General features: G+C 41.8%; 1 protein-coding gene across 1 annotated transcript; it reads right to left on the bottom strand.

The window, feature by feature from the left end:
- Positions 1 to 513: 513 nt before the first annotated feature.
- Positions 514 to 24,431, bottom strand: sla2b (Src like adaptor 2b). Its single transcript, XM_068048573.1, has 8 exons — positions 24,141 to 24,431; positions 15,194 to 15,319; positions 12,470 to 12,572; positions 10,665 to 10,751; positions 9,749 to 9,852; positions 5,751 to 5,900; positions 4,938 to 5,067; positions 514 to 4,368 (listed from the first exon to the last, which is right to left on the bottom strand). Exons 2-8 carry the CDS (start codon positions 15,270 to 15,272, stop codon positions 4,131 to 4,133), a joined length of 891 nt encoding a protein of 296 aa, XP_067904674.1. The 5' UTR covers positions 15,273 to 15,319; positions 24,141 to 24,431; the 3' UTR covers positions 514 to 4,130.
- Between the last annotated feature and the right edge of the window lie 325 nt (positions 24,432 to 24,756).

The raw sequence follows: 24,756 nt of genomic DNA, 5'->3' as shown, positions 1-24,756 counted from the left end.
GTAAACCATGAGCTCCAACTTCCCTCTCAGGTGGCTGTAAAAGATCCCATGGCACCATTTTGAAGAAGGACAGGGGATCTACTTCCAGTGTTCTGGCCAATATTTATCTCTCAGCCAATATCACTAAAAAACAGACAATTTGGTCTTCATCGCATTGTTTTTAATGGGATCTAGCTGTGCATAGGTTAACTGCAGCATTTCCTACATTATAATAATGACTACACTTCAAAAGTACTTTATTGTCTGGAAAGCACTTTGGGACTGCCTGAGGTCATGAAAAGTGCAATATAAATGCAAACTCTTTCTATCTTTGTGTAAAGATTTAGATTTTTTTTCATCAAGCAGGCATTACATTTCATAGATGTTGCAAAAAATAGAGATTCTAGAATGCCATTGAAAGGGTTGATTTACAGGTGAATAACTGCAGAAAATCTTATAGTTAATTCTGTGTTGCTCTGATCTTTTTAGCGTGGCTTTTAGCTCCTTAATGAAACAATGAATCGATGAAATGACTTTATTACAAAGTCTGCTTTATTCACAATAGCAATAATAACTAAATAAGTCAAAATATTTTTACAATATGACCACTGAATTTGTCAAATAAATTAGACAAAACCACCTTTGAACACTGTTGCTCAATATTACATTTGAGGCAAAGTTTTCAAATTTCAATTTCTTGTTTCATTGAAGCAGAATGCATTCCTGATCCAAGCATAGAATTCCAAGAAAGCAAACCATTCCCTCTTCATTCCCATCTTATAGAAATCCAATGGACTAAGCTATTTCCTATTCATTCCATTTGCACACAATTCCAATGAACTACACCAGTTCCCATTGGATAGACTTCCAATGTCCAAGACCACTTGCCTATTGGATATAGGAGTTGATTCCAGATAGGACATTGCCAGTGTGGAGTGCTGCTCTTAGGGAGCACTAGCTAAAAAAATGCAGGACTGCAGATATTGTGGGCTGTGATTTCCTGCGTAGGGATCCTTGTGAGTGCCATCCCAAAATCCCTATAATCCCAAATGCGCAGGACTCCCTACTGATTCCAATCACCTGGAATTCCCAGTCAAAGCATATAACACTCATAGATTTAGGGTTGCCAACACTCCAGGATTGTCCTGGACTCTCCGGGAATTAAAAATTAATCTCCCGGACACTGCTGCAGGATAAAAATACCAGGGGTATTAAACATTGTTTTATTTATTTTTTATTTAGAGATACAACACTGAAACAGGCCCTTCGGCCCACCGAGTCTGTGCCAACCAACAACCACCCATTTATACTAACCCTACAGTAATCCCATATTCCCTACCACCTACCTACACTAGGGGAAATTTATAATGGCCAATTTACCTATCACCTGCAAGTCTTTGGCTGTGGGAGGAAACCGGAGCACCCGGCGGAAACCCATGCGGTCACACGGAGAACTTTCAAACTCCGCACAGGCAGTACCCAGAATCGAACCCGGGTCCCTGGAGCTGTGAGGCTGTGGTGCAAACCACTGTGCCGCTGTGCCACCCTAAACTGTTCCTTAGTTACAAAAATATTGGAAATTTGAAAAAAATGGCTGCTTGGGTGAGGTGGTTGAAGGCGGGAGATCATGTGATGAAATCTCTAGGAATACATCCAACCGGAGTTACCAACCCTAACTGGAATGCAGACCTTTGGTAATTCCTCATAAGCGCAGATGATGGATTGAAGCCTCTGAATTTTGCATTTTAGTGGCTTTGGTTCTGAGAACGTTGGAAATGATTCAATTCTTTATGTTTTAAACAATTGCAGCACCAGATTAAGACTGCGTGACAACCTCCAAGGCTATCGAAGTTTCGCCATCGGAGTATTGCACACAGTTATTGTTGTGGCATTGGGTTAGCGTTAAAGCTCATGTTGTTTCCACAAGCTGGATGGAGTTTTGTAAAGGACCTGACGGAATTTTCCATTTGGTGGCTAGACAGCACGCTCATACCACATGAGTTCCTCTGAACTAGATCCTGCTAATTCTACAGGAAGTAACGTTGGTCACTGAAAACATAAAGGGGCATAAAATTGCTTTTAGCTTGCTTTGCCGTTTTAGTTATCAAAGCTACAACTTGATCCTAGGGGCTGATACAAAAATATCTTTCCTAACTCTGAAATTAGTCACAAAGAACTAGTAATATTGTAATTGCTCATTGCCTATCCTTATGACACTTGCAAACCCACACAATGGTTTAACATTGACAATAATTTGCTATTTACTTAAATTGTGACTAAAAATCCAATAGGGAATTCAGGAGAAACTTCTTTACCCAGAGAGTGGTTAGAATATGGAACTTGCTACCACATGGAATAGTTGAGGCAAATAACATAAATGCATTTAAGGGGGAAGCTAGATAAATACATAAAAGAGAAAGGAATAGAGGGGTATGTTGATAGTGTTAGGTGAAGAGGGGTGAGAAGAGGCTTTTGTGGAGTATAAACAACAGAATGTACCAGTTGGGCTGAATGCTCGGTATCTGTGCTGTAAAATCTATGTAATTTTACGTTCTCGGTCAAGCAACGTCTTGATATTAAAATTCTCATCCTTGTTTCAAATCCCTCCATGGCCTCACCCCGCCCTACCTCTGTAATCTCCTCCAGCCCCACAACCCTCCGAGATATCTGCACTCATCTAATTCTGGCCTCTTGAGCATCCCTGATTTTAATTGCTCCACCATTGAAGGCCGCACCTTCAGCTGCCGAGGCCCGAAGCTCTGGGATTCTCTCCCTAAACCTCTCCGCCTCTCTACCTCGCTTTCCTCCTTTAAGACACTCCTTAAAACCTACTTCTTTGACCAAGCTTTTGGTCATCTGCCCGAATATCTCTTTATTTAACTCAGTGTCATATTTTGTTTTATAATGCTCCTGTGAAGCTCCTTAGGGCGTTTTATTGCGTTAAGGGCATTGTATAAATATAAGTTGTTGTTGTAAGCCCCATGCTTTTGGTGCTGAGTTAAACAAGGTTCAAAAGTGCTAGCAGAAAAAAAATCTTGCTTTAGTTTTTAAAAGAAAATCTCCACTCCAGAAATTCAGTGAAACGGTAGTGGGGGCATTTTAACCAAACTTGCTGGGCAGGAATCTTAGGGGATCAGATAGAATGCTAGTTGTACAACAACCTAATATTGTTCTCTGTTGTCATTGAGTTATAAAGACCAGCAAGCCTCCAAGTCTGATAACGCAGTCTGTACCGAACGAGCCAATCTTGGATGGCGATCAGATTACTTCAGATGGCCTAAGCTATCTCTTGGCTAGAATTGAAGAAAGTGAGGCAATTACTGCAACTCCTGATTACCATTCAGTGCTGGGTAAGGATAGTGTTGGGCTAGACTGTGATGCTTTCAGTGTTGAATAGCTCTCTGCCCCTCCCTGTCTGGGCTCACGCCTGCAGAAAAGCCACCTGGGCACAGTACAAAGCTGCAGGTGGAATTCTGTCCCGAGCAACTTCAGGAGAAGAAGGGAACAAATGGGAAAACTTTCAAAAGCATTGCCAAGTTGTAATGTCCTTGTCATAGCGGGGAGTCAGCTATATTCTAACATAAGGGACAGGAACAGTGATAGAACACAGAGTGGCAGGAACTGCAGTCAATAAAATCCCACACAAAGGAACTTCTCCAAACGGCCAATAAATCATTTCCACCTCGGGTTCCCAACTCTCCAGGATTGCCCTGGGGTCTTCAGGAATTAAAGATTAATCTCCTGAATGCTGCTGCAAGCGACAACCAGGAGGAAAATTAAGAGGCATTTTTTAAAAAGTGCTATGTTTTTCAATTTCTTTGAACGTTTTTGTTTCTTAGTTATAAAAATTTTGGAGATGGGGCAAAAAGAAGGGTGTTTGGGGTTGGAGCAGGAGGTCATGTGATAAAACCTCCAGGAATATGTGGAACCAGAGTTGGCAACACTGTTTCAGATCTTCCTCCACCCCACAAGACTGACAGGAACAGACTATGTTGCCCCAAATACGGCATTTGATTTCTTTCATTTAAAAAAAACAGCAAATAACAAAGTGCAGCTCAACTGCACCAGAATAATAACTGTGGTAAATAATTTAAGGAATATGCAATGAAGTGCTCAACAGAGTCTCCTCCTGCCCCATCTTTCATTTGGGGTTAGAATCCAGCTGAGTTGAAATTGAGGTTGCCGAGATTCCCGGCCGTGTTGAGGTTAGCATGTCGCTGGCTGTTTTGTAATCGGGCCTGCAGTGCTTTCAATCGAGTCTTTTTGTCACTCATCTCATCCAGCCCCAGCTCCTCAGTCATGACCAAGTAAGAGTTGATGGCCTCCCGTAGGCCAATGCTGACAGGCAGCTCCTCTTCTGAATCCTTTGCGTCGTTTATCAAGATGGAGCTGGAAGAGAGAAGGAGTTGGACATTGAGCACTCCAGCAAGGTAAAAACGTCACAGGCTCACACACAAGAGCTTCAGAGAAGAAACAACACACAATGTACACTAGAGGATTGCATTTGTTCCAATTACATGGCCAATTTCCACCTCGACAAAGATATCTCTCCTTTACCACTGCTAAAGCCCTACACTGCATATTCATCAGCCGAGGAATGAGACTCCACTTCAGCCCTCCCTTACCCATCAATTTTCTTTTTCACAACTCTGCATGCTGCACCTCTCCTAATCAAAATTCCACACCACCATCCCTCTTTCACCAACACCCCCCCCTCCCCCCCGCCCTCATGGCCTTGGCCCCTGGAATTCTCTCCCACCTCATCCCCACTTTGTTTTTGAAAGCTTCCTAAAGCCTAGACAGTATCGTTTTACCCCTTTCTTCCTATGAAACCTTCCTGCTGCTCGGTAGCTCTCTATTCTTGCTCTGTAAAGTGCTCTGAGTTGTTTTTCTTTATGTGAGGTGCCTATTGGGAGATGAACTTTGTTGGTGATGTGAACAGTCTGCGTATTTCATACCTGTCCACCGCATTCCAGTTCAGCTGAGGTTTCCGCACCACAATGGGGTCTGGATGATGTTGCCGAGCAATGGGAGGCCCCTGAATGTGACACGGCTCCTTCAAGGTGCAGCACAGACCCTCACCGGATTCTGCAGAGGATAGAGAGAATGTGGAGTCAGCAAAGTGCAACAAGGCAAGGCCAGCCTCCGATACAAAGCCATGTGACATTCCCTGCCATCTAAGAACAGACAAATAATATCTTGTCCAAGTAAACAATGAACAGACATTTTCATACTCTCCTACCCAAACGGAACAAGGTTCTACACCCCAGCACTGGCACCTATCCTCCGTAACGGCACAAAATTGGTTCTAACATTCAAAGAAAAGAACTCTACAGTTTGCATAATTTATTACACTGTCTTATGCCATCATTTGCTCTAGAAAAGAAGAAACAAAAGACGTCGGAAATATTAAGAATAATGCATGGGCGCATTTATTGCCCATCCCTTAGAAGTGATGGTGGGACATCTTAAATTACAAAAGTTCTTGTGCATTGACCCAGCCATGAGGAAGGGACGTCTATTATATATCTATCTCCCCAAGTCAGGATGCTGTGTGACTTTGGAGGCAACTAGGAGCTGATGGTGTTCCCAACAACTTGTTAGGCTGCCCTTTATTGAGCAGCAGCAATGGAATAAAATAATGAGTGAAAAGAATTTAAAAGGCCTGAAAATGCTAACTTTTTAATTTTTCCTGTTGTCAGTAGCAGAAAGCCTGTTGAAAACTTTTGGATGATGCAACGCAAGAGGCTGAAAACTTTGGTGAGACGTACCTGAGTAATAATCCACCATGTCATGCAGAGATGGGACAGTGAGCCGAGGGGAGATATAGAACCAGCCATTGGGCAAGCGATTAATGCGGTAGTGTTTGATGGAATCCCATGACGCGTTGTTGGATCGCCGAACAGACAATGAATAGCAACCTGCAAAAAACAAGAGGAGCACATATAGATTTAGAACAGAGAGAAAGGAATGGGAGGGGAATAAGCAGAATCTCCACAATGTTTTTTCCCCCAATCCTCGATCTGGAATTGGAAAAAGTAGGGTTGGGGGAGGGGGGGGGGGGGGGGTGGTGGGGGTGAGATAAGGAGTTATATATTTTACACAGTGAGTTGTTACAATCTGGAATGCACTGCCTGAAAGGATGGCGGAGGAAATTTAATAGTAACTTTCTAAAGGGGAATTGGATATATTCTTAAAAGGGGAAAATTAGTGCAGCCAAGGAGATAGACAGTGGAGCAGGCATCATTGGATAGCTCTTTGGAAGACACAATGGGCTGAATGGCCTCTTTCCGTGCTGTGTGACCTGTTTTAGGGGTGGTGCTTGTTGAAGGATAAATCTTGCACTGCTATTCCTTGCTCTTCTTCCAGCTGAACAGGCATTTAAGAGCATTGCTTTAGCAATTCCCTCCACAGGTAGCACCTTTAATAATGCAGCAATGGATCAGTACTGCATAGCTGAGCCTAGACTATGTGTTCAAGTCCTGGAGTGGGGCTTGAACACACAATATTTTGACATCGAGGGAAAAAGTGCTAGCACTGATCCAAACAAACAATGTATTGCTCCCTTTTATCTAACTGGGCCTGTCCATTCCAATATCCCAATGATTATGGCCATTCTTGCCATCTTGCAAGCCACCAGTCGAAGGTTGTCTGCGAGCAGTACTCTAATGTGAACGTGGTGATGTGGAGACATAGAGTGAAAGGAGACAGCCCTGGAAACAAAATGTACTTCATTTCTGTGACACAGTAAGAAATATTCGCTTCTGATTTTAAGCCAGGTTTTTGGAAAGCTTCCTGCAGAGTAACACGGCATTACTTCCCGCCATCCATTTCCTGATCATTTAGGAGGTGGTTACAACAGTGACTACACCCAGAAAGGACTATAAGTTGCTTTGGGATGCCCTGAGGCTGTGAAAGGCGCTATATAAATGCAAGATTTTTATATTTGCATAGGACTCATTTTCAATAACATGCTTTCCTCCCTCAGACATCGAAACAGTGCAGTAATCCTGCCTCAGCAGTTGAAGGGTTAACGGGTTTGTCTCAGAGACATGTTGAAAGGGTAAATGTGTTGTGGCAGTCGACAGTGTTCACCCAAAGCCGAGAGGGGCTGACTAGAGAAGGTGGTCTGAAGAAGCAGCTTCCTGTCACCAGTTCTGTGTTTCATGGTTTACACTCAGTGCCACCTGTTTGAGGGAATGTGGTCTCACAGGTGCAGCCACTCAATACCGATAAGCACCTCGCAACCAGTTTTTACACTGGAACTTTTATCTGGTTTCCTTTCTTCATCTACCATTTCTGGAGGGGAGTGCAGGTGAAGTCTTCACACTTTTTAATTTGCAGAGAACATTTATGCCTTTCTGAGTTTTACCTTGCTGATTCCTAATGAGTGTTTAAAAAATATCTTAAAGGCATTACAGCTATGATATTACAATATTTCCTGCAGTAGCAATTTGTACTAACTGACTGAGTTGGATAATTATAACAAATACTCTGACATTTGCTAACATTTTAACCCTTATGTTGCTGAATAAATAGAAACTTTGTAACGCAATACAGTGAATGCAGTGACTAGTGCCTTCTGAGGATTAGTTACAGCACTCATACTGCTCTGGAGCTCTGGTTACCCAATATTAACTATGTGGAGCTGTTTATTCAGCAGGGTAAGGGTTACTCACTGTGCAACTATGGAGTTGTTTATTCAGTGGGGTTAGCATTACTCAGTAAAGTAACAGTTTAAACTAATTTATGACCGATGCAGCAGCATATTTTCTCACGGTTAACAGTGGAGTGTGATTAACATCTTCACAGTGAGGCTGACCGTAGCAGTAATGCAGCACAGTTAACCCATTACCAACTTCACATACAGCATTATTTCCATCAGCTGATCTTTCTACTGGCTTGAGCCTTTACTATTTATACAGGGCATCATCTAAGAAATGATTTCAAATCAGTTTATGTATTAATGATAGCATATGTATCAAGACCTAAAAGATCCCTGCCGTCTGTGTGGTCTAAATTTCTATTTGTAATTTCATTATAAAAGAAAACTAATCGAAAAGTGCGGTTAGGTGTAACAGTTCTGATTATCACTGGGGTTTGGTACAACTCTAAGAAAGAAAGACTTGCATTTATATAGCTCCTTTCACAACCAAAGGATGCTCACAATACTTTACAGTAGTATTTTTGAAGTGTAGTCACTGTTGTAATGTATGAAATGCAGCAGCCCTTTTGTGCACAGCAAGCTCCCTCAAACAGCAACAGAGTGATAATGACCAGGTGCCCTGTTATTGTGATGTGGATTGAGGCATAAATATTGGCCAGGACACAGGGTTATAACTCCCTTGCTGTTCTTCAAGATAGTGCCATGGGATCTTTTACATCCACCTGAAAGGACAGATGGGACCTTGTTTTAATGTCTCATCTGAAAAATGGCACCTCCAACAATGCAGCACTCCCCCAGTACTGCACTGGTGTATCAGCCTTGACTTTTGTCCTCAGTTCTTGATAGTAGGAATTAAACCCACAAACTTCAGATAGCAAGATGACAGTGCTACCAACAGAACCATGGCTGACAACAAACTCTGGTTTGAATATCGCTAAGATCCTACTAATCAATTCAATTATGTGCTTTGAAGCATACAGAAACCATAAAAGAATATTAACATCCAGGGGGTGGCCTGCGAGGACTTTTCAAAGCAGAAAATAATCGATTGGAGATTTTTTAAATTAGTCAGTTTTAATATTTTATAAATGTCATGTTAATATTTGTTCACTTTTAGCTTTTGGTACCTACTAGTTTTCTAGTTCAGCCAAGTTGACGATTTATTTGCTGCTGAGGGTTTTTCTTTTAAAACAGTGCAATTGGTAATAAACATAAGCGAGGAATTTAAAAAAAACCCTTGAAAATTTTTCTCTGGCAGTATTATTGCAAATCTTTCTTACTTGATATGAAAGAATCCCCCCAACCACCACCTTCTCTACTCAAGAGAGTCTCGCATTACAGATTGCAATCTTCGAAAATTGAGACTACTGGCATAATGATTGCATTGGCCGGATGCCTGCTACACGTAAAAGCTTACAGATGTGTTTTATACTGAGGGCACTGGGCCTATACTGACAGAGACATCAGTGACACCACATTACTGCCTCGACCACTCTGCTCTAAGCATGAGACTTACTCCTGCCGTCTTGAAGGATAAACACCAACAACCCAGTTGGCTTTTACGACTTTTGCCTTAATTGAGTTTTAACACTTCCACATGCTATAAACAACATGTTAGTCCCCACATCAGCTTAATTACCATCTTTTTGCCATGCCTGAGACCAGATGTTTGTAACCAAACCATGACCTCATCCATGGTATCAACATCTTAGTTGATTTTTTTAGCACTCAAATGTTGCTTCTTTCTCAGAATAAGGGGTTGGCCATTTACAACTGAGAGGAGGAGAAATTTCTTCACTCGAAGGGTTGTGAATCTTTGGAATTCTCTAAGCCAGAGGACTGTGAATGCTCAGTCATTGAGTATATTCAAGACAGAGAGCGATAGATTTTTGGACACTAAGAGAATCAAGGGATATGGGGAGAGGGTGGGAAATAGATTTGAGGTAAAGGTTCAGCCATGATCTTATTGGGTGACGGAGCAGGCTCGAGGGGCTGAATGGCCTACTCCTGCTCCTATTTCTTATGTTTCCTGGAATTAAAAATTTATTGGAATTGAAGATTGCATCCCACTTGGAACGGACATGATTTCTTTCCTTCACCTACCTTTCCTGGTCTGACTCTCTCTGATCATGAAGGCCCCGGACTGGTTGCTGGGCAACAAAAGTAGTTCCTCCGCTTTTTCTCTGCTGATGCCTTCAAACAGCCACCTGTGGGCAGGAGTGGGTGTTGGTGGCAGGGTTGGGGTGGGTGGTTGGTGGGGGAGTGGTGGTGGTGAAGAAGGAAAGAACAAAGAAAGTGAGATGGCACAAAGGGGGGGAGGCACAGTCAGTTTCATTCAGCCCTCACCAAGTCTGTAATTTCCCCGTACTCGAACTCAACGATGATGCTGCACGACACAGAAAACATGACGTATTAGCTCCCACCAGGCCACGTCTTGTCACTTCCAAGCATCTCAGCAGAAATAGGCAGGCAGCAGAGCGAGTAGGTGATGAGATAGAAAGGCTTGCATTTTTAGAGCGCCTTTCATAACCTCGAGACGTCCCAAAGTGCTTTAAAGTGAATTAAATTAACTTTTGAATTGTAGCTGCTGTTGCAATGCAGGAAATGTGGCAGCCAATGTTGCGCACAGCAAGATCCCACCAACAGCAACGTGATAATGATCAGACAATCTGCTTTTAGTGATGTTGGGTGCTCCCTTGTTCTTCAAAATAGTGCCAAGGGCTTTAGCACATCCAGTTTAGAGGGTAGAGAGTACTCTGAGAGATGAGTACTACCTTCTGAGTCAAGACCGGCACTTTGACAGTGAAAGTTTAAGGAAACAAAACAACTTTTGATGAACATTGGGCACTAGAGTGGAAAACGGGAGTGAGACCTGTAACTGCCATGAGTTTCACTCTTACTTCACCACTGACTGAAACAGAAAATGAAAACTTTCAGCCGAAAACTGCTGCTTGTCAATACAAAACTATGAACATAATTGCAGCCTAGAATGTCTGAAAGGTGAGGGAATTCTCTTTACCTGTGATATACCTTTGCCACATAGTTGCAAGGGATGTGACATTCTTTGTCAGTTGCCATGGACACTACTTTCCACCAATCACCTTCCCTATAAATTAATAGAAAAGAAATTCATATGCATTTTAATCAACATGAGCCTGTCTTTGGAAGAGAATACAAAGCCTTTTCTGCATGCCTAGTTCTCCCCAATCTCAGAACTGCTCATTTTCTGCAGACTACAGTGGAATATGCTGTAAGCAATTTACTAATATTATACCGTGCATAGATTTAATAAAAATACCAAATGTTGCACCCCCTTCCCCTCCTAACCTGGTTTTTGACAAATTCAAGACACTAAAAGGATCATTATGGATATGCAAATATATAAATTGCTTGGCTTTGTATGAGATTTCAGCCACTATTTACATTTCAATCCATGTAGACACATACTGTAAATATAGATGAGTTCATTAATCGTTTATATTGCAATTGACTAGTCGTTTTAACCGCACATGTACATGGCCACTGTGAGAACATTGCACTCAAATTTGCTTTCTGAAATACTCCGCAGTCTAATTTGAGAATGTCATTCTAGTAGAGATTAATCAGGGAAGATTTACTATTTGTGGTTTTAACCCATGTTTGCAATTTCACTACTCACAGTGAATAAAGAAAATCTTTCCCTTAAGCGACACAAAACATATTAAAGTTGAGACTGCACAAAGTGCTATTAGTAATGAATACAGTCCCACGACCATTTGAAATGCCTCTGTCCACTACTTTTAGCAAACCCCTAAATAGCCGACAACGTGCATCATGCAAATACATTATTGTCTTGTTGCCAGGCTTATCAACTCAGGTTGGGCATAATCCTCGAGCTTTAGTCACATGACCTCCCACCGCCAACTGTCCCACTCCTCCCACTCCCACCATCGGTCGCTGTACATTTGTCCAACTGGCACAACATTTTCCCATGCCAATTGTAAAGCAAACAGACTCTTAATCACCCCAATTGGATTATTCTTAACCATTAGTCAAATAGCGTTTTCCCCATCTCCAATTTTTTTTCAATATAACCAATGAAGGAAAGTATTTCAAGAAAATAAAGTGCACAATTTATTTAACGTCCCCAGCACTTTTCTCCAGGATTGCTGTAGGAGACTCCAGGAAAATCCTAGAGGGTGGCAACTATAATGCTATTGATATCACACACACTGTCCTCAACCCTAGGAGCCAAAGCCTGCCTACCCGACCCAAACCCGACCAAACCCGACTACATGTGCCTGGTTCGGGTTGGGTCGGGTCTGTATTCTGCGTCCAGCATTCGGGCTCAGGTCCGGTCGGGCCGGATTGTACTCTTTTGTTTCGTACTGTTTTCTTTTTAATCTACATTTAATCTAATATGTTTGTTATTTTCAGGTTGGGTCGGGCATTTAATAAATATTAAAGGACACGGGCCCGAGTCGGGTTTTAATTTTATACCCGAGCCAGGCTTTACAAGGAGCTTCAGGAAGGTCAGATTGACAGGATTCCTGGATGCATTCCTTATTGTAGCTCCTGTCGATGAGCTACTGTCGAGGGAAGGATCGGGAGGGAATAATAGTAGTCCTTTAATGCCTACACCACAGATTTCATTGGTGAGTGGCCCATGAGAGCAGGTTCTTGCCTCTCTGGTCGAAGGCCTGTCTGGATATGCATTTGGGACGTTACATAAGGAAGAATCAGCACATGAAAACCCATTTACAAAATTACTCATCTACGTTCGAATGGGTTAACGGCTGAACCACAGTCAAAGCATGTCGCAGCTTCACGTAGAGTAACACTTACTCGCTAATAACATTCAGCCTCTCACCCACACTAATAACGGGTTCCGAATCAGATGACGATGGATAATTATATAGTGCCACCACCGTCATAACTTTGCTAATATCTGGAGAAAGAAAACATATTTTTAAAAAACATTAGGAACTATTTTTTTAATCAAAATCAGGATTAACAAAAGGTGTTAAAATGGCTGCTGCACAAAAACAAAATGTCGTCCCCCCCAAAGTCACTTTTCAAATTGCTTTCCAACGCACAAAGTACTTGATAGTCATAAAAGAGGAATATGTAAAGCTATTATTTTACATGGATAAAACCTCTGTCAAGAATGCATTAAGTGTTTCCCTGTTAATATCACCAACAATACTTTTGCACCAAATATCTTTGATAAACATGCAACAATTCTGGTGTCAACTGACTATAAGTTGCACCTTTAGCTCTATCTAGATGAAGAAAACTAGAAATTTTTTTGAGTTTGTATGTTTGGCTTGAGGTTAAATATAGCTGTCCGACTGTATTGAACAATCTGTGAATTTTGAGAAAGCAGTGGAGCCATTTTTGGGACTCAACGGATATGGAGGTGTTAAAAAGACATTTCATTTGTTGACGAGTGTGGTTCCAGTTCATAGAAATGGAAATATACATACCTACAAGTATTGATAACCACATTAACTAGCATGTAGGCCACACAATTGAAAAACTATCGCCCTTCAAGCTTGTTCTGCCATTCAATGGGATCGTGGCTGATCTGTGACCTAATTCTATGTGCCCACCTTCACCCCATATCCGTTAATACTTCAATTAACAAAAATCTATCAATCTCAATCTCTAAAATTAACAATTAATCTAGCATCAACTGCTGTTGCAGAAGAGAGTTCCAAACTTCTAGAACCATCTGCATGTAGAAGCGTTTCTTAATTTCAATCCTGAAGGCCCTGGCTCTAATTTTTAGGCTCTGTGGCCTAGTCCTGGACTCCCCAACCAGTGGAAATGGTTTCTCTCTATCTGCCCTCTCAGTTCCTCTTAATATTGGCAATGTCACCTATTTTTTTTTCATTTATTCTTAGGATGTGGGTGACATTGGCATGCCCACCATTGCTCATCTCTAGTTGCCCTGAGAAGGTGGTGGGCCTACTCCTTGAACTGCTACAGTCTTTGTTGGTGCTCTCACAGTACTGCTAGGTGTTATATGTATTAATGATATTTTGTTCTGGGGAAGAGAGGGGTGTTCAGCTAAAAAGCTCGAATTCGCCTTCTACCAGCTGGAATGAAATGAGTGGTAGTGGACTTTAATGGAAAGGCTGGATGGCTAATGGGCAGTTGATCCTCTACTTCCAGCTTACTGCATGGTGATGAAAGTTAAAATCTACGCTAGGGTGCGGCCTATATACTGGGGTGATCTACATGCCAGTCAACACAACAGTTTCTCAACTATGTTTCTTACCATCGCAATTTACAAGCAGCGTACCTCATGGATAGCAGAGAAAGTGACCTTTGCGTCGTTGACTGGAGGTAACACTCGTGATTCTGTCCCTTATGAGCTGAGCTCTGGTAGACAGAGTCTGTTAGCCCTGGTGGGGAGGCTCTGGTTTGTATATGTGTTGGTTAGAGTGATCCTGGTGCACACTCACTGATGCACTACTAGCTTGGACTTGTATAAGTATCTTTGCCCATTGAGTAAAAGAAATTCTCCCCATCTCCCCCCTGGATTTTTTGCCAATTACCTTGAGTCTTTGTTCTCCAGTTACCGACCTTCCTGCCAGTGGAAACGGTTTCTCCCTATCTAGTCTTTCAAAACCCTACATAATTTTGAACCCCTCTATTAAATTTCCCCTTCAACTTCTCTGCTGTCAAGAGAACAATCCCAGTTCCTCTAGTCTCTCCGTATAACTGACATTCCTCATTCATGATACCATCTAGTAAATCTAGATGTACCTTCTCCATGGCCTTGACATCCTTTCTGAAGTTTGATGTCCAGAATTGAACATAATACTCCCGCTGAAGCCTAACCAATGATTCATAAACGTTTACCATAACTTTTGTTCTTTAGCACTCTATGCCTCTATTTATAACGTCAAGGATCCCGTATGCTTTTTTAACAGCTTCATCAAATTGACAAGGTCATTTGACAAGGGTAAAGGACTTTGTGATTCACTGGTGCGTTTTGAGCTATTCATCTTAAGATAACCATTTTGCATAAGAAAGAAAATGAAGGGGCCAGGCTGGGTCAGCTCGCACTGCCGTCACTCAATGGGAGTATTTGGTCTTTAACCGTTTATCGGAGTACAATGGAAAATTTCAAAATGTACTCATGCAGAAAAAAAATTGTCAGTTATTTGCATTGGCTCCTTAATATCTGTTGTTGGGGTGAGAGTGTTTTGAAAGTGTTTAGTGTTTCTGGCTCAGGTGTCACTTTGTAACCGTTTCCGCAATATTTCAGATCTGGCGGACAAGGTGTGGAACATGATGCGGGCTGTTACTGGAAAATCTGACAGCAGCGCTCTTGTTGTTAGCTACATGTAGTGACACCACTATTCCCAGCCAGAATGGTAATTCTCCATTCAATCATGCCTGGAGATGGCACTGCTGTAAGTGGCCTGTTTCTGTGCTGTACATGTAATTCTATGTAACGTCTTCCAGCAAGGCTTACAGACCAGTGGCCAGGAGCAGGTACCCTGGCTGATAGTTACCTCCCCCCTCCTCCCCTCGCCAACAAAAAGTGTATCTTACCTGTTGAGGGCTGGTTGGCCGAGTTTGATGAAATCATCATGTTCGTCTGGGGCCTGGACTTGCTTGGTCGGCTGCCCATAACTTTCAGGCCAGTGAACTGCTTTTCAATGTATTAAATAGAAGAGGCTGTAAAGGGAAGGAAGAGCAGATGAGTGCTTGTGATTCAAAGAGAAGGATCGGCAAAAATGTGCATGTGCAAGCCCGAACAGTAAGTGTTGATAGGGTGTTTGCTGCTGTTGAGCCTGTTTATGTCCTCACACAGACTTCTTTCCAGCAGTGTCACAGGGCAGTGGCCAGGGACAAGTAGTCTCCATCCTTGGCATACAAGAGCAGATCAGAGATTGGGAATTCTGCAGCGAGTTATTCACCTCCTGACTCCCCAAAGCCTGTCCACCATCTACAAGGCACAAGTCAGGAGTATGATGGAATACTCTCCACTTGCCTGGATGGGTGCAGCTCCAACAACAATCAAGAAGCTCCACACCATCCAGGACAAAGCAGCCCACTTGATTGGCACCCCGTTCACCACCTCAAACATTCACTCCCTTCACCACCGGCGCACAGTGGCAGCAGTGTGTACCATCTACAACATGCACTGCAGCAACTCCCCAAGGCTCCTTCAACAGCACCTTCCAAACCCGTGACCTCTACTACCTAGAAGAATAAGGGCAGCAGACGCATGAGAACATCACCACCTGCAAGCTCCCCTCCAAGGCACACACCTTCCTGACTTGTAACTATATTGCCATTCCTGAACTGTCACTAGGTCAAAATCCTGGAATTCCCTTCCTAACAGCATTGTGGGTGTACCTACACCCAATGGACTGCAGCGGTTCAAAAAGGCAACTCACTACCACCTTCTCAAGGGCAAGTAGGAATGGACAATAAATGCTGGCCTTGTCAGCAACACCCACAAGCCTTGAATGAATAAAAGGAACCCACTTCCATTGCTATGGTGGTAAGAGTACTTTTTTAAAAAAAAGCAAAAAGAGTATCTGAGCTGTTTGAATTAATGTATTCAACAAGAAGAAGGTTGTTGCCTTTGTAACCATCTTGGAAGAATTGTGTTGTAACTGCAGGATAAAATGAGCCACAGTTTCAAAGTAGTAAAAAGGCTGATTTAAGACTGACATCAGAAAAGTATTAGTGGCCTGGCCAATATTTATGCCTCAACTAACGCTCCTGAAACTGATTGGTCATTATCTTATTGCTGTTTGTGGGAGCTTGCTGTGCACAATTTGGCTGCCACTTTTCCTACATTACGACAGCGACTATACTTCAAAAGTGTTTTATTGGGTGTGAAAGTGCTTTGGAACGTCCTGAGGCCAGGAAAAGCCCAATATAAACACAAGTTCTTTCTTCTTCACACTATTAGTGTTAACATATGGAATAGAGATACAGATTGAGTGGTGGTGGTGAATACCCTGGAATTGTTTGAGAAATAATTAGAGACTGCAAAGGGTGGATTTGGATGGATTAACTACAATGGCCCAAATGGTTTTCCTCATCCATAACTTCTTGTGACTGAGTGGCTATCACAGCGCACTTTTAAGTTATTTTCTGCTGACTCCGCAGCATGCACAAGAAAGCAACAATTCTACATACAGGTTCATACGATTCAAATTCTGTCACTGAAACATCAAGAAAAGATTAAAATGTAGATAATTGGGCACAACGTTTTCTCACTGATTTTGGTGAGCTTTCACTATTTCTCTCAATTTCGCTGAGATAATGGCCAATCTTGTTGACTATTTTGAAAGGCTCTAAATTCTGCCCCATTTCCTGCTTTAATCTACCATTTTTTCCCTTGTTTGCACTGTGGGGACATGTTTTAAATATAAATATAAAGTGCAGCACTTTTGCTGCAGCAATCATTCACGAGAATGGACTTAAACATGTCTTTCTTACAGAAATTAGAATTTATGGCCTTTAAGAAACTGGTTGCTTTAAATACAATGGTGTCTTAGCAGCAGAATAATAAATCGCACACTCTCGTGATAAAGCAGCATGTCCTCTTACTTACCCAGAGGAGTGCCACGAGAGATCTGCCAATGTGCACATCTATTCTTCTGTGACTTTGCTATATCTTTTGTCAATACATGGTGTCCTGCACCATGCTGCTCACCAGACATCCTCGGAAAATGGGCTGAATGGGCCCAGACCGAACACTAAGGTCATGTGGTTGATTAGCATGTGGCTTTCCATCTCTTGCGCTTTGCATCTTTTCTGAGCCTCACTGTGCAAAAACATCTTGTTTACAGGTTTAGAAATCCATGGCTATTATTATTTTTTTTAATTACGTCTAATTCTTTAAGCGAAAAATGTGTGAAGCAACAAAGCAAATCTTAGTAAAACGCAAGATAATACTCCCCACGTTGCATGCATTTTCTGTAAAGTTATTTTCCGACTTCAGTTGTTTTGTCCTTAAGTTACTTTGAAAATTATTTGTATTGGAACAGTTATTGGCACTGCCTTAAACACGCCCAGTGCTGTACAGGGAGTGCTGCATTGTCAAAAGTTCCATCTTTCAGATGAGATGTTAGACGGCGGCCTCGCTTGCCCACTCAGCTGCTCATAAAAGAGCCCGAGGCAATACTTAGAAGAAGAGCAGGGGTGTTCTCCCCAGTGTCCCAGCCAATATTTATCCCTCAATATAAAATAGATTAGTTGATTATTATAACATTGATGTTCGTGGGATCTTGTTGTGCACAAATTGGCTGCCATGTTACCTACATTACAACAATGAGTATACTTCAAAAAGTACTTCATTGGCTGTCAAGCACTTTGAGACATCCTGAGGCGGTGAAAGATGCTATGTAATTGCAAGTTTTTTGTAATACTTTGTGAATGATTTAGTCCGCCTCTGTACAATGTTAAGAAATGACTTGTCAACCATATGAATCCAGTGCCAAGCACTGCAGACAAACAGTGCATTCAAGCCGCAGAAAGGATACAAAATGAGGAGCACTGATATCTCCGAGGGTTGTTGCACTGGAGGAGATTACAGAGCTAGGGAGGGGCGAGGCCATGGAGGGATTTGAAAACAAGGATGAGAATTTTAAAATCAAGATGTTTTTTGACCAGGAGCCAATGTAGGTCAGCGAGCACAGAGGTGATAGGGGAACAGGACTTGGTGTGAGTTAAGACAGCAGAGTTTTGGATGACCCCAAGTTTACGGAGGGTAGAATGTGGGAGACCTGTCAGGAGTACATTGCAATAATCAAATCCAGAGATGACAAAGGCAGGAATGAAGGTTTCAGCATAAATATAAAACAGTTAACAGGAGACCTTAAATTCTGGTCCATTGGTTCCACATGATAAACCTCAGTTTCAACCAGGGCTTCCCCCCTCCACCCCATTTTTCCCTCTCCCCTCCTGAAAGCTTTGACTCTTGTTCTACAATCACGCATCCATTCACAAAGTGTGAACTAAACAGCAAATACTGAATGGTTATTCCAATTCTGAGGATATAGCCACAAATCCTGCTTTGAATTGAGATCCTTAAATTCACACATTCCGGAACGAATCACAGGAACAAGACCATGGCTGATTGCACCCACCTCACTCACCACACCTCACCCACCACCGCCATAGCCAACAGATACTGAGGCCAATTGTAGTGCGCCAATTGCAGCCGCAGTTGTGATCAATGAACACTGCAAAGGCCAGGAATCAAACCTAGGACTTTCCTGGTCTGTCCGGCACAGGAAAAGATGCAAGAGTGTATTTGCTCGCCAAGCCGTCAGATGAGCTCACCAAAATTTTAAATGTCATTCACTGCCATCCTGGGACCATTTCACTTAATGTGGTGGAGTGGGGATGGGGTGGGGATAGTCCAAAAGAGTTATAAATATAAGATAGTCATGAATAAATCCAATAGGGAGTTCTGGAGAAACTCTTTTCCCAGAGAGTGGTTGGAATGTGGAACTCATTACCACATGGAATAGTTGTGGCATCAAAGCATTTAAGCGGAAGCTGGATAAGTACGAGAGGAAGATCGGAATATGCTGATAGGGTTCGATAAGAAGGGTGGGAGGAGGCTCGTGTGGAGCATAAACACTGGCATAGAGCTGTCGAGCTGAATGGCCTGTTCCTGTGCTGTACATTTTATGTAATTCTATGTATTCCAGTCTCTTCACGCCAACCAAAGAAAACTAATAAGTAGCAAGTCGATGAGTATCCTACCATTTAGGTTGATATCATCAAGTGTGCAATGGAAAATTATTACTGGTTAGGATTTTTTTTTTAAATCCATGGTGCTAAGAGAAATTTGACCTGCAAAGATGCTTTCTTTTTCTCTCCTTTTTTCTCAGCCTTTTTGAGTAAGCTCAATGTATATTCTGGAGGATGTACCTAACCACAGCTTATTGTACAACCAAACTAAGTTTCCAACCACAGTGAGCTGCACAATCAGCTCAAACAGGTGCAGTGCTGGCAACCAGATGGATAAGCTCTTGTCTCGAGTTAGTGAGGGCCTCCCCCTCACTTGTATCAGCGACCCCACACATCAAAGCCCCTCAGTCTAAATCTCCTGACATTAGTAGTGGACTTAATGCAATGCTGAAGGGCAGTGCAGCTGACACTATATGGTAACCTCCCCCCCCACCGCCCCCCCCCCCCCCCCGCCCCGCCACCCCAGTTTACAGTCACACATACACCATTCTGGTCCTATTCCATGCGTCAACAAAGGAAAGAAGCCTTGAAACATTTGCACATGTGAGCAAAATCATTTTATCAAGCTAAGAGGATTTTCTGTGCTGCATGTGAAGAACTTTCAGTGAAAATGTCAGGTGTAGGAGACAGCAAAAGAGTGTGATTGTGCTGCAGTGTGAAATGCAAATCAGCTCATACTGTAACCAGATCAGGGAAGTATGTGTGTGTGTGTGTTCGTGTGTGACAATAGCACAATCTATCTGCATCTGATAAACGTGCGGAGTACACACAAGAGGAAAATGTTAGCAAGTCATGTTTTTGTGTCAAAGGTTGAATACCCATAGCAGCATGCTAAAAAACAATGTCAATTTATAACAGGGGTGTTCAAATATCCATTTCTAAATGAAACATACCTGACACAAATGAGGAATAAAGACAGAGGCACCAAACCTTCATATCCAATGGGCAATGCTTATTCCTATGTTGAATTATTTAAACCCAACAATAGAAAGGATCCATGGGAAACCCCTTGAACTGTATCGGGAAACTTTTCATTTGCTGTAAAATGTAAAAATGTAATTGGCATGACAATAGTGAAATGGAAGGGTTGTGAGGCAACTCATGATTGTATTGAAGGAAACTGATCTCCCTTGCAATGTTTGTATTTTTTGGTGCTGTTTGAAACTGTTTGGAAATGTATTTTTTACAGATTTTTATGAAGAAAGTATATTTTGAAAATAAAAAAAAAAAATAGAAAATAGTGGAGGTAGGGTGTGTGAAGAAAAATCATGAATCAAGCCTTTCTACTTGCTGTCACTCTTTCTGCAAATCATACAGCACAGAAGGTGGATGTCTGTGCCATCTCTTGTTATCCAATTAGTCCCACACCTCTGCTCTTTTCCCAAAGCCCTGCGAATTTCTCCTTTTCAAGCGTAAATCCAATTCCCTTTAGGAAGTTACTATTGAATCTGCTTCTGCTTTTCAAGCAGCACATTCCAGATCACAACTGCTCGTTGCCTTCAAAAAAAGTCTCCTTATCTCCCCCATTGGTTCTTTGTCAACAAATTGCAGGATATCACCAATTTCTAGGATTGTCCAAGATCCTGAATGGCATGCACGAGCAGATGCAAATTCCTGGCATAATCGGGATTTGCAGGGTTTGTTAACATCCTACAAACCAAAACAGACAGGAGAGAAGCAGGGATGGAGAAACCAATTCTTGTCTGCAGTATCTCAGACAAGCAGGAGTATTGACAGTGCAATCTCCTTTTATGAGCATACATTCAAATTGCAGTTACTGAATGTCTTGTATCAGACATTGAATAATTGGGGGAAGGAAATAACTGAGCAAACTTGCCAGGAAATTGCAGCAAGATGCAAGAACCTTCAAGTCGTGATATTGGGAAAGAATTGAAAAAAAAATGTAAAAAGCAAAGAGGAAGATGAATTCCTAAAATGTGTGTTAATTGCATATTAACAGCGTTTAATTGTATGGACGTGGTGGGCATTAACTGGGGATTCACATGAGCCCTTATAAAAAGTGTTACGAGAGTGCTTCTATTTTTTGTAAAGTATGTTTTAAATAGTCAATTTATAGTTAAATTATGGACATTGATTCATCTGGAAGGTTGAAAAGATGTTGAACTTGGTCTTTTTTTAGAAGAGGTCACCAGAAGGATTCCTGAACTTGGCTTGCAAACAAGCCCTTACCGGAGGCAGCTGTTTTCAGATAAAAATACCAGCAGGGAGCTTGTTGTTTTGACTTGGGGAGATTTTTACAAAGAAGTGACAGGTCAAGATTTATAGAGGTCAAGAGGCTTGACTTCTGGAATGCTTTTGGTTTCACATTGAATTGTTACAAAAGACAGTTACTTTTTGCCTGCCAAGAAAAACCCGGCTCATCTTTTACTGTCTCTTGGAAAGAAACCTGCATATCCAATGCGTCAGTCTCCTCCTTCCGCCTGTATTTGAAGAAACCCTGCATATCGAATGTGTATGAACTGAAACCCCCCTGTTGCAGTATTTCTGCTGTAAGGCCTTCCTGAAGCCTCTGTAACTGCATTTCTTGGAAAGCCTACCCAAACATCTTCAATATTGCCTAGAACAAACTGTTTTAGGAAGATCCCAGTAACAGCTGTTTATAATCATTTGGGATGCCAAAGCAAAACAAAGGACATCTTTCCATATTTTCTTGCTTCAAGAATGAGCAGGTATTCAGCCTAAGTGTTTTTGTTTTTTTGTGTCTTTTTTTTGGCAACAAAGCTCTAAACAAAAATCCCTTTTATTTTTCTGGTTAACCGGTATATGTGTGTGTGTGAGTGTGAGGGGCTAAGGTAAAAGGGAACTTTAATATTTCAATCTGTGTGTTTATGCTTTGCTTCATTACTGGTTAAGACTTGTTTTATAATAAACTGATAATTTTGTTGTTTATTAAATAAACTTGGTTGGTGTGTTTTATTCTGGGATAAAAACAGAGTCGATGATTGATTGTATCGGTAAGTGGAAAAAAAATTAAATATATGTTGTGGCCCGTGAATAAGTGGAACTAGAATAAACAGTGCACTCCTCCTGCCATGGTTGTAACAATAGACATTGACTAAAACTGTGTTTGTTGGTGTTAGGAGGTGTATGCTCATAATGTGTAAATCTGTAAATAAATATAAAAGTGTGTAAAGATTGGCTCTAGTTCTACCCTTGACCAACTAACTTTCTGGAGTTGAACAATGTGTGCAAGTGAACTTGCTTGACCAGTATATTTCCAGCCCATTGAGGAATGACGAAGTGCTGGAGCTAGTTCTGGGGAATGAAGTGGGGCAAGTAGAGCTTGTTTCAGTGGGGGAGCATTTGAGGGAACTCCCCTGCTCTTTGACAAACTGTGCCATGGGACTTCAAACTTCAAAAAGGGTAAGTGTCTAACTTAGCAACAATGCACTTGGGTAACAAAAAACAACATCCCCAAGCAGTTGGCACCCAAGACATCCTCTTGTCTGTCTGAATTGCTCCACCTGTTTATAAGTGGACAAGTTAACCCTTACAGTGCTGAAAGGTATTTTGCTTTTCCAAATAACACAGCCCTTTGTGTTATTTTTCATAATGTTCCAAGGTTCCCCACATTTCTGATAACCAAGTTTATTCATCAGAAATTAGAATAATGCAGATAGAGATAGGTTTCTGAACAATTAACATGGGGGTGGGGGGGGGGGGGGAATGAACCAGAGCACAGGGTTCAGAATGTATTTTTAATTTTTGTACAGGGAATCTGAAACATATTCACAAAGTACTCTGCTCTCTGTTTCTGTTTCAGATGCTAAACTAAAGTAACTCTTTAAAGAAAGGCACCTTCTTTATGCAATGGTTTATATCTGTTAATTCCTCTGTGGGCTGGACTCTGACCAAACTTCTCAATATTTATGTTGTCAGATTCTAAAAGTGACTCAATTTTCGGTGACCAACAAGATAGTAAACAACACCCCCCCACCCCCCAACCCCCCGAAACCACCTCCACCTCGATCTGTAAGAGATGTGAGGAGGCACTTCTGGTATTCTCTAACTTGGTCTTAACCATTTGCCTTGTGATAACCAATGTCATTTAGGGAAAGGGAGTTGTAAAGAATAAGTGAGTTCAGTTCAATCCGCTCTAACCCACTTGTGCCAGAACTGCCCATCACTGCGGATTGCTTTGGTTTTACAACGTTAAAGGTCCATATAAATGTAAGTTTCGTCAATTGCACTGAAATGGCAGAGAGTGAATACTAGATCAAGTAGCGATGTCAAAATGTATAAAGAGCTTAAAATTTGTACGTCACTAAACACGGACACGTTACTACACACTATAACAACTTTGCAAAAGTTGTTACAAAATTCAGTACCTGGTAAGAATGCAAATCTTTGCTAAATTGCATAACTTAGGGTACATGACCCGTGTGACATGAATAAAAAATGTTCCCCCTTAGTCAGCACCTATTTCTCACCAATATTCTCTGGAAGCCTCATGTAACATGTAAAATGTTACACAAAAAGTTAGGGGCTGAGGACGCTGTCGGGACAGAGTAGAGGATGACTTTTCTCTGTGTCTAAGCATGCTACTTCTGTCCTGGGAAAGTCATGCGTTAAATGGAAAAGTTCCATCCGCCATCACTCACATATCTCATGCTGATGGGCACAAACTTTTCACACGCAAAAAAGCTTTGATATCAGCGACACATATAATGAAAGAGAAATTAACATCTTTTCTACACATTACCCTCCCATTTTCTCTTCACTCCAGGTAAAATGTGTAATGTTTAATACTTACAGCATTGTCTCTCCCGTTCCCTGAGGCAAGATGTATCTTCTCCACCGGATTTGTTTTCTCCTATAAAGACTGCACCCGTGTCACCAGCTACAGCATACAGCACCCAGCAAGCAGTTAATCCAATAAAACCTCTGCTGAGGTGATGAAGACAGAACGTCAATGTATTCTCAAGCCTTCAGAGAGCCTTCGAGTGACAGTGTGAACAGTGTGAAGGTTCAGTTAAAGGGGAATGAGTCAGTGTGCAGCTGTCGCTAGGGGTGTCTCCTGAGTGTGGAGTGCTGTAAGATGACGTGCTGGGTTAGTGTCCCAGTATTTATGTATCTGGCAGTTGCCTAACATCTCCTTGTATGTTTCCTGTGACGTTTTACCTTAGGTCTGCCTGATAAATGGTTCCTGTTTATGCTTGCATTTTGCACTATAATTTTTTCTGGCTGTGTAATGGAATGTTTAGTCCACATCACAAGCCCTGTTTATCTAGCACAAACAGATTGAACAATGCAACTGATTATATTGTGGTGGGATTTAATACTTACATTAATGCATTTTTTTCCCCCTCCAATTCTCTTCCTTGTTCCTTGCTGGTGTTGCCTGGATACTGGTATTCTCTTTGGGCCTC

The sequence above is a fragment of the Heterodontus francisci genome, chromosome 16, assembly GCF_036365525.1.
Source record: "Heterodontus francisci isolate sHetFra1 chromosome 16, sHetFra1.hap1, whole genome shotgun sequence".
Classification (NCBI taxonomy): Eukaryota; Metazoa; Chordata; class Chondrichthyes; order Heterodontiformes; family Heterodontidae; genus Heterodontus; species Heterodontus francisci.
The sequence above is the reverse complement of the archived record's forward strand: the minus strand, read 5'-3'. Positions and strand labels throughout refer to the sequence as shown.

Coding starts and splice junctions, on each gene's coding strand:
- sla2b (XM_068048573.1), bottom strand. CDS start 15,272: ATGGGCAGCCGACCAAGCAAGTCCAGGCCCCAGACGAACATGATGATT. Junction 10,752..12,469: donor AGGCTGAATGTTATTAGCGA/GTAAGTGTTACT, acceptor ATTAATTTATAG/GGAAGGTGATTGGTGGAAAG. Junction 5,068..5,750: donor CATGGTGGATTATTACTCAG/GTACGTCTCACC, acceptor TATCCTCTGCAG/AATCCGGTGAGGGTCTGTGC.